Source organism: Typha latifolia, chromosome 10, assembly GCF_019914945.1.
Source record: "Typha latifolia isolate L0001 chromosome 10, TyphaL0001v2, whole genome shotgun sequence".
Classification (NCBI taxonomy): domain Eukaryota; kingdom Viridiplantae; phylum Streptophyta; class Magnoliopsida; order Poales; family Typhaceae; genus Typha; species Typha latifolia.
Genome location: NC_133095.1, coordinates 6,946,500 through 6,965,603, shown reverse-complemented (window position 1 = coordinate 6,965,603; position 19,104 = coordinate 6,946,500). Strand labels below are relative to the sequence as shown.

Sequence of the window (19,104 nt, the reverse complement as noted above, 5' to 3'; positions counted from 1 at the left end):
ATAGCTGTAAACTCTTTGAAAGGGCCTTGCTCATATATGCTACGGTCTGCCCTCTTGCATTAGAACATCCAATGAGATGCCAATTCATTTGTACTCAATAACAAAGAGTTTAATGAAATCGGCCAATGCTAGGATCAAGGCTGAGGTCATAGTTTTCTTCAATTCATCAAATGCTACATTTGCCTTGTTCATCCATATGAAATCACCCTTTCATAACAGGGCCATGAGTGGGGCCGCTATCTTGTCATAGTTCGCATGAGGCTTAAGAAGCCACATAGCACTCTAGTCTTGGGCAACGACTATTCTACCATGCTTTGAATCTTCTTTGCGTCATCGTCAACTCCATTTTTAAATATGATTGACCTAAATAGTCCACTATTTGCTACCCCCATGAGCACTTGGAGTCCTTGGCTTTCAAGTAGTGGTACCCTAATATATTAAGGACAATCCTTAGATGTTCTAAGTGCTCTTCAACATATTCTCGGCTGGTCATTTAAAGAATTGCCCATTTGATTAATGAGGTGTCATATTTACAACAAGCTAGATGTTAGTTGGAAGTAATTTTTGCAACTAAGCACCTCATGTTGGTAAAATATAGTAACAAGCAAAAATAATAAAGTTTAGAATCATTTAGTGTAACATGATTACCTAGAAACAAGGATGGCCGTGCTGGTCGGCACTTGTGCCGGTGGCGTACTGGCACATGGCACGAGGGGTGCCGCACGGCACCCCTTCTAATAGTTCCGCCACTCGCCGTCGATCTCATTGTCGATCGCCGTCGCTAATCGCCGTCGTCGTCGCTACCGCCGTCGGGTGCCCTAGCCCGAGGGAGAAGAGACCGAGAGAGAGAGAGAGAAATTGAGAGAGAGAGAGAGAGAGATATTAGTTTCTCTCTCACTCTCTCTCGGTCTCTTCTCCCTCGGGCTAGGGCACTCGACGGCGACGACGGCGGCGACGGCGATCAAAGAGCGGCAAGCAGCGACGGCGATCGGTGAGCGGCGACGGCGAAGGTGAGTATTTATTTTTTTTCTCTCCTCTTATGGCATGGCCGGCAAGTGCTGCGGCACGTGCCGTGCCGGCCGGTGGTCGGCACGGTCCGTGCCTGTGGCACGGCCATTGTTGCCTAGAAGAAACATTACCATTAGTTGGTCCCTTTTGATGCTTAACCATCTCTTTTAAGGTCGAACTAGTGTGATAGTGACAACTAAAGATGAGTGTATGTTTTCAACTTTCCGTAATTGTTTAATATCTTGAGCATGAATTTTATGGATTTCCTTTTGCAAAATTACGTACTAGAGTGTGTTTTAAGTTTCACTTGTTTTGAATTTTGTAATTATGTCATCAAAAGATATTCTCAAGTTTTCACATCTTTGACATGACAGTATATTGATGAGACGGAAGAAATGGCCATGAATGGCTTATTGCAGAACAAGCATATCTTAGAGATGATTGCCAATGAACTCGTGGAAACGTCTAGAATAACTGGACTGGTATGTGACATCAGATATTTAGACTCATTCTTCATCTTTTGAATCTCGTTTTTCTTTAGTTTTGTGACTAATAGCAAATTGCAGAAAAATTCTTCATTAAGTATCTAACTGCAATAGGTTCTCAGATAAGTTATTTGTTTCTATGTAGTTCTATCCTTATTCTTCTCAAGAAAATATGTTTTGCAGTGGCTATACAAAGGAAATATCACAAAGAAATGAACTGTGGATGCTGCGAAATAATTTTGGCCGAGAGTAATTGAACAGAGGCTAAGATGCAGAACTAGTGTATCTAAACACCAGTTTAGTTTTTATGCAAGGTTGATTGACTGTTAAATATATGTACTTACTGAGACTAATGATATAGAGATATCTAGGGGAATTGGGGAAAATGATTTATTACATACAAATTTGTTTATCTAGAAGAAGCCTATGATAGGTTTGTAAGAAAAATGTGGTGGGCTCTAGGGAAGTAAGCAGTATCTAGTAGATATATTAATTTTGTCAAATTTTATGTAGGATGCAATTGCCACTAGTATGAAGGTAATCAAAGGAAAGAAGCAATTTCCGTAAATTCAAAACCATAGTCCATAGTATTGCACCAATATTTGACCAAGGATGGCTGTGTCGACACACGGCACGTGCCGCAGCACTTGTTGGTCGTGCCTCAAAAGAAGGAGAGAAAAAGAGGAGGGAGACTACTCACTCACCTTCACTCTTCGACCTTGTTGTCGCTGCTCGTTGCGGACCTCGTCGTCGCTCGTCGTTTACGTGCCGCCTATGGTCGACGGCGAGCGGATCACTGTTAGGAGGGGTGCCGTGCAGCACCCCTCATGCCACATGCCGGTACACCGCCGGTATGGTAAATGTTGATGGGCACGCCCTGTGCTGGTAGTGAGTAAACCACCCGCACATGCATTTCTTGATCTCATTATATGGTCAAACTACATATAAGCCGCATAACTAGACAACATATGCAATATGCATTCGCATGTACTCCATGTTGACCTCATACTATTGTACAACCAATAGATATGGACGTACCCACAAATATATAAAATACTAAAACATTTGATTATTGATATATCTATTGCCTTCTTTATTATGCTTTTAAATATTTTATATGTACTTGGATATCAATAATCAACATGCGACATTTGTTAGAAACATTTTTGTTTGCTTGGGTAAACATATGATAAAGAAATTTTACTACTTTGCCCATTTGTTACTAACATATTGATGTGATTCGGCCCGGACCGAGCCATCTCGTGCACTTATACGACTTTTGATTCAATTTCTTGTTTCAATTTATTAATATTCTTGATAAATAAGAATTTCTAGCTGGGGCATTTGAACGTCATATAGAGACACTAATTTGGGCGTTTGAACGACAAGAAGGGCCGTTCGAATGCCTGAATCGTGCTCCCACATACAGAGGCATTGATTTGGCCGTTCGAATGCCTTCGGCGAGAATGATTGTATTATGATTACTTTTTTTAGTTGTTTGGTAGTTAGGCTAATCTCTAAATATGTGGAAAGCAGCCTTATTAGTTTTTCATCAAAGGAATTATCATTTTGAATTTACCTTCTCCCCTCTAATCTGAAGCTTCTCCCTCCTTACTCAATCCCTAGCCGCATGTCATCTTGCCGTCGGTTACCTCTAGGCTCTTTCGTCCATCAAAACCCTCCATCCTCCTTTGGGCAACACCTTCTTTCCTACCTTCCTTCACCCTATAACACCTCGTGCAAACCCTATCTATAACCCACGTCCACTCCTCCATCACCTTCACCACCACCTCGTGCAAACCCTATCTATAAACCTTCCTTCACCCTATAACACATCCACCAGATCTTTGCCAATTTTTGCCCTAACTATAGTCTAAATCTGTAAAGGGAGTAAATATTAAAATTATAGATCAAGAAGTTACGGAGCGAATCCAACTGGCTTCCTAATCTTTTGGTTATGGGAGAATATCTAGTGATTATACTCCTTTGACTACGTAGACTGTGTCTTTCGTACAGAGCTTGAACTGATTATCGAAATCGGGTCATAACTAGTGGTATCAAAGCCACCGTTCCTTGGACACTATGCCAACAACTAAATTCATGGTGTCGAGACCCAATGAAGGCACCTCTATTGAAGGATTGGCCACGGATGACGAATCCCAGCACACCCGCTCAGACTTCTCCTTTGACTTCTTTTGTCAACTTAGATCTGATGAAGATGTTCACGGACATGATGGAGACGCAGCAAGATATACAAGCCTCAATGGAAGCAATGACTCAAGTACTCATGGTGCACCAAGGAACACGGCGGCAATCGAGCTCCACACTCGCACTCAGGTTGCACCACCGATGGAACCACCCCTTCATCAAAGGACTCAGCCTCCACCACTCCGTGCTAGACCTAAAGAAGACTATGAGGGCTTCATGGGAGGGCCAGACCATAAGCCCCTTGCTACCCATGCCGCAAGAAAGGCGTACTGAATCGGCAATGATTTTTCACCAAAATCGAACACTGGTTTTGTCTCGCCACGAAGAGGATGATGAATGGGCGGACTATGAGGAACCAGCGACCCCTCGATATCATCCTAGGGTTGCTGGAATGAATCCAAGAGAAAAGAGGCCCAAACAACATGAAGAAGAAGAAGATGGCATTCGTGCGGGGATCGTTCGTCTCAACTTTCCACCATTCAACGGAGGTGATCTACTCGATTGGGTCTATCGAGCTAAATAATTCTTCGAGTACCAGAGAACACCTAATGCATAAAAGGTGTTGTTAGCATCCTTCAACCTTAAAGACATCGCTATTCGATGGCCAAGCCACAAACTGGGTTCAGCCCTTTCGGTCGTAGAAGGAGTTCGCCAATACTATTTGCATTTGATCTGGGCTCTCCAGTTATGAAGATTTCTAAGCTGCCCTAACCAAGCTGACTCTAAGGACTATGGTGAGGGCGTATCAAGAGGAGTTTGAACGTGTGAGCTTCGATTTCGGGGTTAGACGGATTCTTGACTCTAGAGCACGTTCATTAGTAGCCTTTAGCAGGACATGCAAGCGGAAGGAAAAGCCGCCAAGCCAGCCACCTTGCTTGAGACTTTTTCCACAGCTCAATGTGATGGAAGAGAGGCTTAGAGAGCTTCTAATGACAGCAAAAGGGGGTTGGAGCACCACGAAGGCCAGAGAAATATCTCAGCAAAATGCAATCGTACACCATGTGCTGGCGGGTCTACCAAGGACAACGGATGCAAGGCCATTTCTATGGCCACAACTAGAGGTGAGAGGACCTCCTTGAGCCCTCATGAGAAGACTAACACAAGCCCTAGTTGAAGAAAGAAGAACAAAAGGGATGTGTTTCCATTGTGATGATAAATTTACCCTAGGGGACAAATGTGCTCGACTGGCAGCCTTGGTAATTGTTGTGGAAGAAAGGTGAAACGGTGGAGGATGAACTAGGGGACCTTATTGAAGACCAAGAGCCTTTGGAGAATAGTGAGGAGATCCATGCTGAGATCTCCATGCATGCCTAAACCAGTGCTAATGCACCAAGAACGCTTCGGGTCGACGGCACCGTGAATAACCAAACGTACGGATTCTCATCGAACACCGAGAGCACTCATAATTTCATGGACGAGTATGTGGTGGAAAGGATAGGCATGGCTACAAAGGCTGCCTCTGGGTTTGATGTAGACATGGAGACGGCACAACACTCCAAGCGGACGGTGTATGCTGAGAAGTTCTTTTGAAAATTCATGGCAATTCCTTTACTTTGGATATTCACCCTTTGGCCTTACAAGGGGCTAATATTGTGTTAGAAGCCCAATGGTTGCAAAGTTTGGGTTTGGTGACCTTCGACTTTTCAAAGATGTGGATGGATTTCAAACAAAATGGTAAATTAGTGCGGTTTGATGGAATATGATCATGACTTGGAGCCTAACTCCAATTGATGGTGGGGCTGCCAAGGGCTGACTGCCATGGCCTTTTAATGCAACTCGTCAAGAGCCAAGTGGACCGCAAAATGGAGGAAGGAGTGCCTGCTGACCTGACCAATTTGTTGAAGGAGTTCAGCGAGGTGTTTGAAGAAACACGTGTCATGCCACTGGCTTGACCCTAGGACCACCGCATTTAGATCTCTCCTGGAGCTGAATTGGCTAATGTAAGACCTTACCGGTACCCATTTGTGTAAAATGAGGAGATCACAAAGCTTGTTAAAGAGATATTGGACAGTGGAATTATCCAATCAAGCCGGAGCTCGTACTCATCACCGTGCTCCTAGTGCGGAAGGATAGCACATAGTGATTTTTGCGTAGATTACCATGCACTCAATGCCATGATAGTAAAACCCTATTCTTGTCATTGAGGAACACTTCGACGAGCTTTCGGGAGCCTCTTACTTCAGCAAGTTAGATTTGCATGCCGACTACCAACAAATTCACGAGAGTCTTGAGGATGTGCACAAGACCGTATTCTGCACACATAACAAGTATTATGAGTTCAAGGTTATGCCCTTTGGACTTATTAATGCCCCTTTCACCTTTCAAGGGTTGATGAACGACGTCTTTAGGACATTACCATCATCTCTCATAACCCTAACAACATCATCAACTTCCATCATCCACGTCCATTTCGTCATTTTCTGATATTTGATCATTATTTTCTCCATATCTTTTGATCTACTTACCCGATTGATGAGATTCCGATTGCATTGGATTTATAACTTCTAAAGGAATAATATATCTGAATCTCAGATCATTTCAATAGTTGGATCAATCTCTATTGCTTTTAAAAGTTTCGTGTTAAGTTCTGTCCAGAATAGCAACTCCGATCAACATTCATCTTGCTCGAGAGCGATTGCAATAGGCATTCCTTGCTCTAAGTGCGCTTAGGCTCTTCTTGCTACTTTTTATCTCATCAGTTGAATTCCTTCGTCTATCCTTGTTGGTGTCTCCACTTATGAGCATCTCTATGGTATTTTACCATCTTATGGTCAATTTCGTGTTTTTGGGTGCACCTATTTTGTTCTTTCCTAGGTGAACTCAACAAGTTGTCTTCTTGAGCAGCTAAGTGCATATTTTTGGAATATAATCCTAAGCATAAGAGTTATCATTGTTATGACACATTTGCTTATCGTCTTAGGATGTCCCGCCATGTCACTTTTCTAGAAGAGATATCTCTTTTTACCTTCGATGTCTTGGCTCCCCAGACGTGTATCCTTTCTAGATCTTCTTACCCCAATCTATCTCCTATCCTCTTTGATATCCTTGGTCCTCACCATCTGCCTCCCATATGCCTGATATTCCTCTACCTATGGACATTCCTTCACTACCTCTATTTGATCCTTTGGGCTGCCTTCTCTTTGTGTCCCGAAACTTTCCAAAGGAGTACCCCTTCCATGACAACTCTACCATACTTCTACACTTGTAGGTGTCCCCCTCCTATAGTTGAGCTCTTACCTCCTAGTAGTGACCCTTTGAAAGTCTCAACCTCTATTGCGACGGCTCCTACATTCGCTTGTCACTATCTAGAGAATGAGCATCGCCTATCAAAGTAGTACGGTTTTCTGATATCTTTCGTTACATAATCTCAGTTTTACACCTTTGCAGCCATCCATACTATATCTCAGCCCAAGTGCTATCATCAGGCAGTTCAGGTTCCAGAATGGCAACAAGCCATGACAGATGTGCTCCAGGCTTTTTGGCTTTAATACCTACTTGGGATGTTATTCCTTGTCCAATATCATGCCTATTAGTTATAAATGGATCTTCAAGTTCAAGTATCGACCTGATGGATCTATTGCCAGATATAAGGCTTGTCTAGCTGCTCAGGACCTTACTCATGAATATGGGATAGACTGAGGAGACTTTTACTCCTGTTGTCCATATGACATTTGTGTGTACTTTTCTTGCTGTTCTTTTTGCTCACTTGGTTAATACAAGTTCCTCGATCAGCTCACTATGCTTCTCTCATGTGTATTATTCGATGCCTTCATAGCACTATCACTCATTCTCTCTTTGCGCCATCGGCTTTCATCTTGGCGCTGCAGGGTTATTTCGATGCAGATATGCTAGTGACAAATCTGATCAGAAATCTACTATGAGCTTCTGCATTTTTTAGGACTCTCTGATTTCCTAAATGTAACACCCAAATCCTAAACACGTGCATGGTACGAGCCCACACGGCACGTGCAAGGCACTTGACAACTCGGTTAGATGCTGACAATCAAATAAACTGTATCAACACCATAATTTTATCCACAACGTCTAAGCCAAAAATAACTCAAGACTTCCAACAGCATACAGATAATCCCTAATAGGGCCCCACATAGACTACAACACATCATCAATAGCATTTCGCTATTACCTGTATACAACAGTGGTATATACATAATTTAACAAGTACAAAGCCACCTACTAAAACATAAGACAGAGGTAAAGACATTCTGAAATGTCAGTTGATACACCATATAACATAACACATCTAGCGTATATCACTAACCATACTCTACTCTTTACCCGCTAGCAAGACCTCTAAGAGAGTATCCTGCTCCACTCGCTCACCTGGGTTATTGGAAATGAGAAAAACAAAGAGAGTCATGAGCTAAAGGCTTAGTGAATAGATCTTATCCCGAATCAGTGAAGCCAAACAGAGAGTAAATCATGTATTGAATAATATGAATTAAAAAGAAGCATTATGTCATGAATGAGTATATGAACTCACATATGATGCATAATGACCACTTGAAAATTAGGTATATTAATGATAGTAAAATCATATACATTTCTCAACTTCTCAATCATTAATGTCATCTCTAAATGTCATCATCATACTAGACCATTGTGCACAATGAACATTCGGTACCCGATCTCATAATCCAGCCGGAAGGCTCAGAGCATACTTTGCCAACCGTTAAGGGTATCTCAATCATATAATCATACCCTACCAACCATTAAGGGTATCATCATCATCCAGATCCGGGTACCCAACTAGCTGATAGAAACTACATGAGGATAACTCGCCACATATGCCCTGGCGAACGGTATGTGTCCGAATGTCTGCTACGCACACAGACTATTGACCTCGGATGTAAGGCCAACAGGATCGCAACTATGTCGATAGATCAATCATCTCCATGCACGCCCTAATCTTTGCGCCCACTCGGGTATCCTCATGCTTTCTACTAACTATTCTATCAATCAGATTTCATATTTTTCTTCTAAATGACAGATTATATGTATATATCCAGTACAATAACAAGCCAATGCATAATAAAAATTTAGGTGGAACAAGAATCAAAAGAAAAATGATGTAATGTAGTCTCCAACCATGTAATCAACGCATGCATACCCATGCTACAAATCAACTAGGCATAAAATTATAACAATATAGTCATATCTAATCATCTCTATTTATCATAATCATACTCATATCCAAGATCAGCCTAATTACATGCATGATAGAAATATGCTCGACTGTAATTATCTCTAGATAAAGTCATATAATCATGCTGGAGGCTAAAACATGCATGTACATAATATAATATAATCTAATTTGAGAAATGTGTCTAAAAGATAAGACTACTCACATCACTGTAATTACCAAGCAACCACTCGTTTATGCTGCTACGACAACGGTCAGGCCTCGATAGCTAAGTCCATGGGGTCTTAAATAGGGGGGTCAGAATCTAAAATTATTTATAACATATAATGTCAGTCTTTCCACTAATTAGAACTAATTTGACTAGAAAAAAATTTCTTCTTGTAATCATATACTCTTAATTCCTATATTTGTTTTGTTATTTATTAACCATAATCATATCATCTAATAATGTATATAAAACATAATTATCTGTCTATTATTCTCTCTGATAATTAAGAAAATAAGAATTAAATTAGTGCAAATAACTACATATGAATATATGTACCCAACTCTAATAATTACTATACCTAGCTAGTATTGATATAGTAATTTATATTACGAGTATTTTGCTAAACTTGATATAATTAGATTTATTTACTAACCATGACATAATTAGATTTAATTCATATAAATTAAATACATTAGATTAAGGGAGGGAGAGTTAGAGAGAAAGGGAGGGAGACGAAGGAGAAAATTAGAGAGAGAAAAAGAGAGATTGAGGTGTCACGCGGCAGCGGTGGAGTAGCTGGTGGGCTCGGTCACACCTCCACGCGTCGCCACAACGTGGAGAAAAGTGGCTCGATGGAGGTGTGTGGCACCTCCACCGCTGCCATAGCATGCACAGCATGCACAGCATGCTGGGCACGAGGCCGACCACAGCGTGGCCGGTTACATTGTGCCTAGCTAAAGATTTTTTTTTCTACTTGGGTTATTACACTAACACACCAAAAAGTAGAATGTTGTCTCTTTCTACGGCAGAGTCTAATTATCGTAATATGTGTACTACAACAAAGGAGATTGTTTGGCTCTGTTGTCTCCTTAGTGACTTGAGTATTCTGTTGCCCCTCCCAACTACTCTTCATATCGACAGTGACAATGCTAGAAAGCTCGTGAAGAATCTTGTTTTTCATAAAAGGACAAAGCATATTGAAGTTGATATACGCTAACTCGTTTGGAGTACCGAGCTAGCATCGTCATCGCCACAATACTGAGGAGCAGATTGTGGACTTTTTCATGAAGTCTCTTCACGTTTTGCTCTATGAGAACCTAGTTATCAAAACTCCCAGTTCATGATCCATCTTAAGTTTAAAGGGTGGTATTAGAATTATATTTATTCATTTATTTATATATATGGTGGCTATGTATAAATAGGGTTAAGGCTCTCTTACATTTTCACCAAAATCCTCTCTTGTCCTTCTCTCTTCTCCCTCAACCCATTCTAAGGTTAGGTTTTGTATTTGTTTCAATGTCAAACAAATTAGACTAAGGCAAATGATTCTTTAGAGAAGATAAAATATGGAAAGTTGTATGATTTGATAGTATCTAAATTGTGATTGGTTTGTATTTAAGAGATTTGAGATTTTTTACTACACTATTGACAAAATTATATAGAACAGAACAATGTTGGATGAGTCGTCATGCTACCAAATCTTGGAATGGAATTTGATAGAAGTTACGACTTGCAGTGCTAGATGAATATGTCTGGAATTTTTTTTTTCTTATGGATAGTAGTTGACTAGTGCAGTCATAGATATTCTAGCACATTTTTTTAGGGGTTTAGTCTTTATTTACAATTATCTAACTACTTACGATAATGTATTTCTAAGGCAAAGGTTTCCACAATGCCTGTTTCTCAAACTGAAGAGTCATGACCCAAAATTAAAATCATGACGGGCCATGTACCTCAATGCACTTGGGATACACGAAGCCTTAACTAGTATTTTTCTAAGTCTTAAAATGATAAGAATTTAATTATGAATAGCTAACTCAAATAAATATAATCCAATAATAAAGAAAAGACCATTATCATCGATAATATGTCACCAATCAAACTAAAATAACAAATAGACAAATAGTTAAGAATAAAATGTCTAATACAACCGATGGACAAAATAATAAAATCCTAAGTGAAGATGGAGTCCTAGTGCAGTTTGCTCAATTGCCACGTTGATCAACATTTGAAATATTAGAAGAGGAAACCCAGGAGCCAAAATTATAGCTTAGTGAGTAGAATTCACTAAAAAGCCAAATAAATCTGAATTCATAAACATAACTTTAAATAAATAAAAGTTCAATAATATAAAATGAGAATCTCACTAAGCATGTTTATGATAACAACAATAATAACAATACAAGTAATAACAGAATAAATTATATCTCATAACATGGTTCGTGTCAATATGCTGAATTTCTCTTAATATCAATAATAATGTCATGTCTCAACTTGGGACTGTGCACGAGAATCCATATCAATTAGAAGTCACCTCGAGATGCACTCGAGTCTTTTCTTTATAGTTAATCTAGTTAGGGTTATCAGGAGGTATCACTATATGATAAACTTACCCTATTTTTTTCACTAACTATAGAGAAAAATTAGAGTTACATCAAGAGAGATTTTTACTCTAGCCTGAGATTGTTTTCTAAGTATGCCAGAGTCACCTAAATGGATCATATACTGATCAGGTATAGGTCTGTTCTTTAGTATCTCTAACCATACCAGAGTCATCTAAATAGATCATATGCTGATCAAGAATAGGTCCGTCTCCTAGATTTCAAGGTAGTCTTAAATCATCACATAGAGATCCACGAAAAATATCTAACATGTGTCTGTTCTTAAAGTCCCACCACATATCAATTATATTTTTCCACTAATATTAATGATTATATGATACTAAGTATAGCAATGCACTGAGTCTTATATTTTGCATACAGAACATAATAATGCACAAAAATATAATAATGTAATTGCACACTAAATTATATGAAATATGATAAAAAGCACAAAATATAAGACGAATAAATAAAATAAATACGTGAGTGAATTTACTCACTTGAGTCCAAGTGAACATCTAGCCCAGGTGCTAAAGTCACCACCTCTAATAATAAATAAATAAAATGATTTTTATTTAACCAACATCATGATTTTTGAATTTAAAGAAAACTAATTAAATTGCTTAAATGGGCCTATTCAGGTTCAATTGGTTGGGCTAGGCTGTTGGCTAGCCATAGCCCACACATTTAGTGCCACAATTGTTTGGGCCTAAAGCCCAAATACAAATCTCATGGACTGGGCTACGTGTTAACCCGAAGCCCATACTTGTTAAGTCAGGTCGGGTCGGGTCTTTTGGATCTGAAATCTAAACGTGAACCCAAATAAGATAAATGGGTTGGCTCGGGTCGAGCCTGAGCCCATCTATGCTTCCTTCCTCGAGGGGACTGACAACCAGAGAGAAAGAGGGGGAGAGAGAGAGAGAGAGAGAGAGAGAGAGAGAGAGAGAGACACCGGTGATCACCGTCGCCGGAGATCCATCGATAGTACTCGAGGGCTTCTCACCACCGCAGCAACATGCTCGAGAATGGAGGAGGTTGGGGACGATTGTCGACGATTAGAGTGAACCCCAAGGCCGGCGGCGATCTGAGCCACGAGGGCTCCAAAGGAAGTACCCACAGCATGAGGCTGTGGCGCGAAGCTTCCGAAGCAAGATTGGCACCCAAAGCTGCTAGCCGGCAGGCTTCGCTGACCCGCAAACGCCAAATAATTAGGTATTTCTCTTCTAGGCTATTTAATTTATATTAACTTTGAGGGGGTGGAAGAGCACTCACAGACGAGTCGAGTTGCGATCTCCGATTGCTTCGGCGGTGCTCCGGCGCGTCGATCTAAGGAAGCAACTTCGACGAGAAATAGAAGAAGAAGAAAAAAAAGAAGATGCGAGAAAGGGGAAGAGGAGGGGGCCTGTGTGTCCTCTCCAATTTAGGGTTAGGATTTTGTTTTATAGGGAAAATCCTGATTTCAATTAGGATTCGGCCAAGGATTTCACGGCTACCTCCTCGTTGCAACACGGGTGAGAGAAGAAGGGATCACACGTGTCATATACGTGAGCCCTTTTCCTTTTCTGGTTCTTACATGAAGCCACTCATATTGCAACAGATAATTCCATAATTGTGCTTGCAGTTCTCTTTTCCTATAGTTTTTTTGTGGCTGTTTTTATCATCACACTTTATTAGAGAGACGATTTCTTTTCCTCATGAAGATTTTAGTTTTAGAACATATTGAATACTAGAACAGTAATTTCTCACAGATTTAGTGCCACTATTGTAGTCACCTTCAGTACTGTGTTTGTAGCTACTAGAGCTGCAGGTAGAATGTTGACAATTTTCTACATTGAGTTTCAATTAATGTTAGTGAGGAACGTTTATTATTTTCAAGATTGAAGGCTCTTGTTATGAGATCACTCCCTAGTGGAGTGTTAATGTTACGTAGACAAAGTTGCATGATATGCTAATTGAGGAGTGTCGTCAACCGTTTCCAGAAAAGAAAGAAAAAAGATTGGGAACTTCCTAACTTGTCCACAGTTTGTTTATCAAGTCATGTCAAATGCATGCATATTTTTGACCGACACATTACTTTCTGTTCACTTTTTTGTGGCATTTTATGAGGTTTCACCAACCCAAGAAACTTTCTTCATATCTTGTTTTGCTTATTTCTCTTTTGTTTATCTTTGCAGGAAGTAGAGGAAAGAATGAAGCGATTGTCCCCTGTTATGCTGGAAGATCTGGCAGAACCATTCCAAATAAACTCGGACGAGGTATTCTTTCACTAATTACTGAATAATCCTTTTTTTATATTTGTAATGTAGATATTTCAGAGTTTCTTGAGTTTTGTGTCATTGAAAAGTATAGCTTTATCTAAGAAATCTAAAATTAATATTAGGAGTTCAAAATTAAGTCGCTAGAGAGCAAGCTTTCATCATCATCCAAGACTCTTGATATGAAAACTAAGATTGATTATATGTCCTGGGTTAAAACTCAAATCTCATTATGTATCACTTATGATTGATCTGATTGCATGTTATATTATCTACTTGCTTGGTTATGGTTTTTATGGTTGTTCAGGTGTAATTCATCATTGCATTCATATTTGAGGATTCCATATTACTTCTCCTAGATTTGAGTTTCTTGTCCTCCCAGAAGCCGCATAAGCACCAAGCTGAAACATCTATTATAAATCTAGACAGATTAATGCCCTTTCTCATTTGTTTTACCACAACGCTGGTTGTATATCGCTTAATATCTCAAGTGTTAATTTTTATAGATCAGAAAATTTCATCTTTTTCACCATGTCATTCCCATTCATGTCCCCTTTCACAAGTATCTCCCTGTACGGACGTATTAAGCCCAGAAGTCCTAGCATTATCCATGATAATATAGACTGTTCAGTGAAACTACTGTTATGATTTTCGTGATGCCTTGATATGTATTCTTCATTTTCTGTTTTATGTATTTGCTCCCATTCATCTCTGCTTCTTTCTAATAATTAAGCATGATCATGTTGCATAATAACCATATATTTCATGCAGTTGAGTCGCATGTATCTTTTATTGCCAACTACTAAATGAGGAAATATTTGGTTCTACACAAGTATACATTAATGATGTTGAATTCTTATGTCAAGTTGTAAAACTGTTAGTTTCTAGTGGCCATTTTCTCTCCCAAGACTAGGGGTGCTCTACTGGCCTGCTAGACCAATCAGACCTAGCCTGTAATCTTCCTCCCTCCTTAGTCGTCACCTCCTCTTCTTCTCTCCCTCTCCACCACCACCCTCCTATCTTTTCCTCTCTCCTCACCCTCGCCTTTGATCTCCTCTTCCTCCACCCTCTTCTTGTGTTGCCACAGCGTCTCTACCTCCAGAGCTCTCCTCTTTCCTGTTTCCCACTTTCTCGGCCACAAAATTGGGTCAGGGTTCCCTACTCCAAGGCCTAGTCCGAACAGTTTTGGCATGGGCCAGGCCTAGGCCCATAATTGGCCCGAACCCATCCCGGCCTGGTGCATGACCACCCCTATGCAAGACCTCTCGTAGGTGGGAGCCTTATTTGTTGGAATGCCCTCTGTTTAATATACCGTAGCACCTGGCTCTTTTTATTTCTGTTTTCTGCAAAACGAAATAATTTATGTTATTATTACAATTGCATTATTTAAATGTCATTGAAGCCAACAAATTATTGTTAATCTAACAGGTTGTTGTAGTGAATTTCATGGTTTATTGCATGACTGGCTTTAATTTTTTTTTATCAGGATGGACCATTGCCTGTAAATGAGCGTGTGCGCTATCAACCATTGGATGTTTACGCTGCACCTCTCCACCGGTGTTGATATTTCTAGTACTAGGTTAAATAATCATTTCCCTCTCCCTCAGATGATGGCATTAAATTTCTTATATTAGGTTAAATTATCAGCTCTCTCTCCCTCAGATGATGGCATTAAACGTAAATGCTCTTGGGCTACTTTGCTGCATGCGTGGTCAACATCCAAATAGTTAGCAGTTTTTTATCGGCAAGCTGCAGTTTTTCTTCCTGCAGATTGACATTTTGAGCTTGTCTGGAATTCTTTGTCTAGCCAGACTGAAGTTTTTGCGGCCAGACTACTCAGAAGCTTCCGTGACATGCTGATTTGCATGTACTTACTTTTACAAGATGTCTCATCAAGCGTGCTTCATCACCTCAGCGCCCTTTGAATTCAATCTGGGTCCTCCAATATATTTCTTTTTATTTTTTTGAGAGAAGTGGAGAGCTCATTTATATCTTATTAATTAAAGACGAAATGAAAGGGTTACAGGGAGAGAGAAGTCAAACGAAATATTTTTTCTCTTTCTAAGAATGGGTCTTCCAGTTTGTACCGCATGTTCAAATATTTTTTCTCTTTCTAAGAATTAGTACATAATTTAATGCTGCTTTTTTCTGATTTATTTATGATGTTCGCTGGCTGGTAGGGATTGTTTAGTCATTAGATGCTAGTTCTTTCGTTAGTTTATCTTCATATTTTTTGCCATTCGATCGACAGAAGAGGGTCAAGACCTTTACTTGGTCACATTGGTTTCCAGAATTCTTTCGTCACGCTAACATTTTCGATGTGGAGTTCATTTAAACTGGCTATCCGCATGCACTATCACCTTTGTTGGGAGATGGAACTTCCGAATGCTTGTGGTGATCGAAGAGTGTTGTGAAAATTGAGAAATCTGTAGAAGAATCTGACCAAGATTGACCTGAGCTTGCTTTTACCCCAGGGAGACTTGGTCTCGTCTAGAAGAGAAGTGAAAGTTTACTTGACGGAGTAGCGGAAGCAACAGTATACTTCTGTTCACCTCCGACAATCAAGCGTACGACTTATCGCGATCTGCCATTGTCCTAGCAGATCATCAGAACTATCTCTAGTTAAATATATGAAATTATGAGGTGGCGGTGATGTTCAACAAAGAATGTAGGACACTTTCTTGTCCCAGCAATAGGTGGAGAATTCATTTTCAAACCTATATGTTTGTGAGAACCACGACTTGGTTACAATTAGTTTTTTTATCTATAATTATATGTTTGTTTATAATTATAAGTATATATATATATAGCCTTTTATTTTATAATGTCATTCTTAAACTATTTTATCTGAAAAGAAGCAACCCTTATATTCTTAATTCATATCTGACATTTTATAATAATTGTATATTCTTAACATTAGACATTTATTTGGTTATAAAGATATGTAGAAATTCTAAAACTTAACAAATCATCATATTTTATAAATGGCTAATTTAATGTTACCTAAACATTTTCAGATCCCGAACCCCATGTTTGAGACCCCAAGGACCCAACTAGCGATAAATTAACACTCGGTTGACGGATGTGAAGGATACGTGGTTCATGTCTTCTGATCAGATGTGAGTAGTCTTTTTCCCTAAACGTCTTTCTCAAATTAAAATTTATTATATAATTATGCATATACATGTTTTGACCTCCAACATAATTATATAATCTTATCTAGAGATGATTTCAGTTGAGCATATTTTATCATGTATTTGATTATACTGATCTACGATATGAGTATACTCATGATATGTAGAGATGATTGAAGATGACTATACTGTTATAAGTTTATATCAAGATGATCTCTAGCATGAGTATGCATGTGATAGACTGGTATGGGGATGCATGTATTGGATACATGATTAGAGACTGTATTGCATCATTTTTCTTTTGGCCTCTTTACCACCTAAATTTCTGAGTTGTATAATCTGTTGTAATACCGATAAAATGAATATGATATGTCATTTAGAAAGAAAGCATGAAATTTGATTGATAGGATAGTTGATAGAAAGCGTGAGGATACCCGAGTGGTCGCGAGGGATAGGACGTGCTTGGTGAATGATTTATCGCTCAACGTAGTCGCGATCCTGTGGCCTTACGTCCGAAGTTGTTAGTATGTATACACAACAGACATTTGGGCATATGCCGTTCACGAGGACATATATGGCGAGTTATCCTCATGTAGTTTCTATTAGTTAGAAAGGTGTCCAATCTGGATGGATATTGATACCCTTAGCGGATGGCAGGATATGATTATAATCGAGATACCCTTTTGTAGATGGCAAGGTATGCTTTGAGCCTTCGGGCATGTTGACGAGACTAAGTACCGAGTGTTGACTGTGCATAGTGGTCTAGTATGATGATGATATTTAGATATCACATTGATGATTTAGATGTTAAGAAATACATATGATTTCATTATCATTTGATATATCTGATTATCGAGTGATCAATATGCATCATATGTGATTATATTTGATATCATAGCATGGTCATAGTCGGCATGCATCATATGTGTCATATTTGAGAGAGAGTTATGATAATGATATGACATAGAGATTTGTTTTATACATTATTGAGAAGTATATACTTTGATCAGCTATGACATGATATCTAACTTTCATTTATATAGTATTGATGATACATTCATATACTAATTTATGACATAATGCTCTTATGTGATTCATATTATCTAGTACATGATTTATTCTTTATTTGGCATTACTAATTTGGAGTAAAGTCTATTCACTAAGTCTCATGACTCTCTTTATTTTTTTTCTAACCCTCTCAGATATATGGTATGTAATGGGTGCAAGACGGTATAAATGATAGTTTATATAAAAATTGAGTTGTATCATTGTTTGTTATATTTGTATTTTATTGTATTAGATGATGATTTGTATAATATAGGTTGAAATATAGTGTACTTATGTATTAGTTATTTTAATTGTATCTTGATAATTTATCATGGCCTATGTGGACCGTGCCAAATTAGACTTGCTAGATTATGTAGCTGTGTAGTATGATTGTTGTAGATTTAGATATGAATATGTTAGTAGGTTTTATTTGATGATGTCATAATTTATTTTGTGATTGAGTATGTGAGCTTAGGGCTTATCTTTGCGTGGTGGCCCTGCTCGTATTGTCGCATGTGCCACACGTGCTATGTGGGCGCGTGGGTGTGCACGTGCCGATGCCGATGCCGGGCAGGGGCGTTACAATATTGCTTGCCAAAATGTAATGCATTATATACGTACTTGTACAGAATGTATAGGTACGCTCTCACCATAGTAATGAGCGTTGGTAGATAGGTAAAGCATGGTAATGGTTAATATTGCTCGCCAAAATATAATGCATTACATACGTACCGACACATAATGCATAAGTATGCTCAGCGCTGGTAGATAAGTAAAGCATAATAATAATTGATATTGTTTGCCAAAAAGTAATACATTACATACATACTAGCACATAATACATATGTATGCTCCTAATATAGTAATAGGCGCCGGTAGATAAGTAAAGCATGGTAATAATTAATATTTCTTTTTAAAAGATAATGCAATTATACGTACCAGCACATAATGCATATGTATGCTTCCACTATAGTAATACATGTTGGTAGGTGCATAAAGCATGATAATGCAATATTTCATGCATGCATTGCATACTTATAATATTATAAGCTTCTCTCCCTCTTTCCCATTAATCTATTTTAAATCAAATCAAAGGGTACAGTTATTTTTTCTATTATTTCATTCACTTTATATCACATCAAAAATAATTATTACACTCTTATTCCATGATACAAGTAAATATAAGAACAACTATTCCTAGAATACAACCATCATTT

General features: G+C 38.9%; 1 protein-coding gene across 4 annotated transcripts in view; it reads left to right on the top strand.

The window, feature by feature from the left end:
• Nucleotides 1-16,799, top strand: part of LOC140796863 (ATP-dependent zinc metalloprotease FTSH 12, chloroplastic) — a 66,426-nt gene extending 49,627 nt beyond the window's left edge. For 2 of the 4 annotated variants that reach the window (XM_073150014.1, XM_073150011.1), the window contains 3 exons: nt 1,383-1,490; nt 13,626-13,706; nt 15,193-15,862. In XM_073150014.1, the coding sequence (XP_073006115.1) occupies nt 1,383-1,490; nt 13,626-13,706; nt 15,193-15,270 (267 nt within the window). In that variant the 3' untranslated portion in view covers nt 15,271-15,862. Of the gene's footprint in view, nt 1-1,382; nt 1,491-13,625; nt 13,707-15,192; nt 15,863-16,723 lie in introns of those variants that run through there. The other 2 variants (XM_073150013.1, XM_073150012.1) reach the window with 2 other exon arrangements.
• Nucleotides 16,800-19,104: the final 2,305 nt, after the last annotated feature.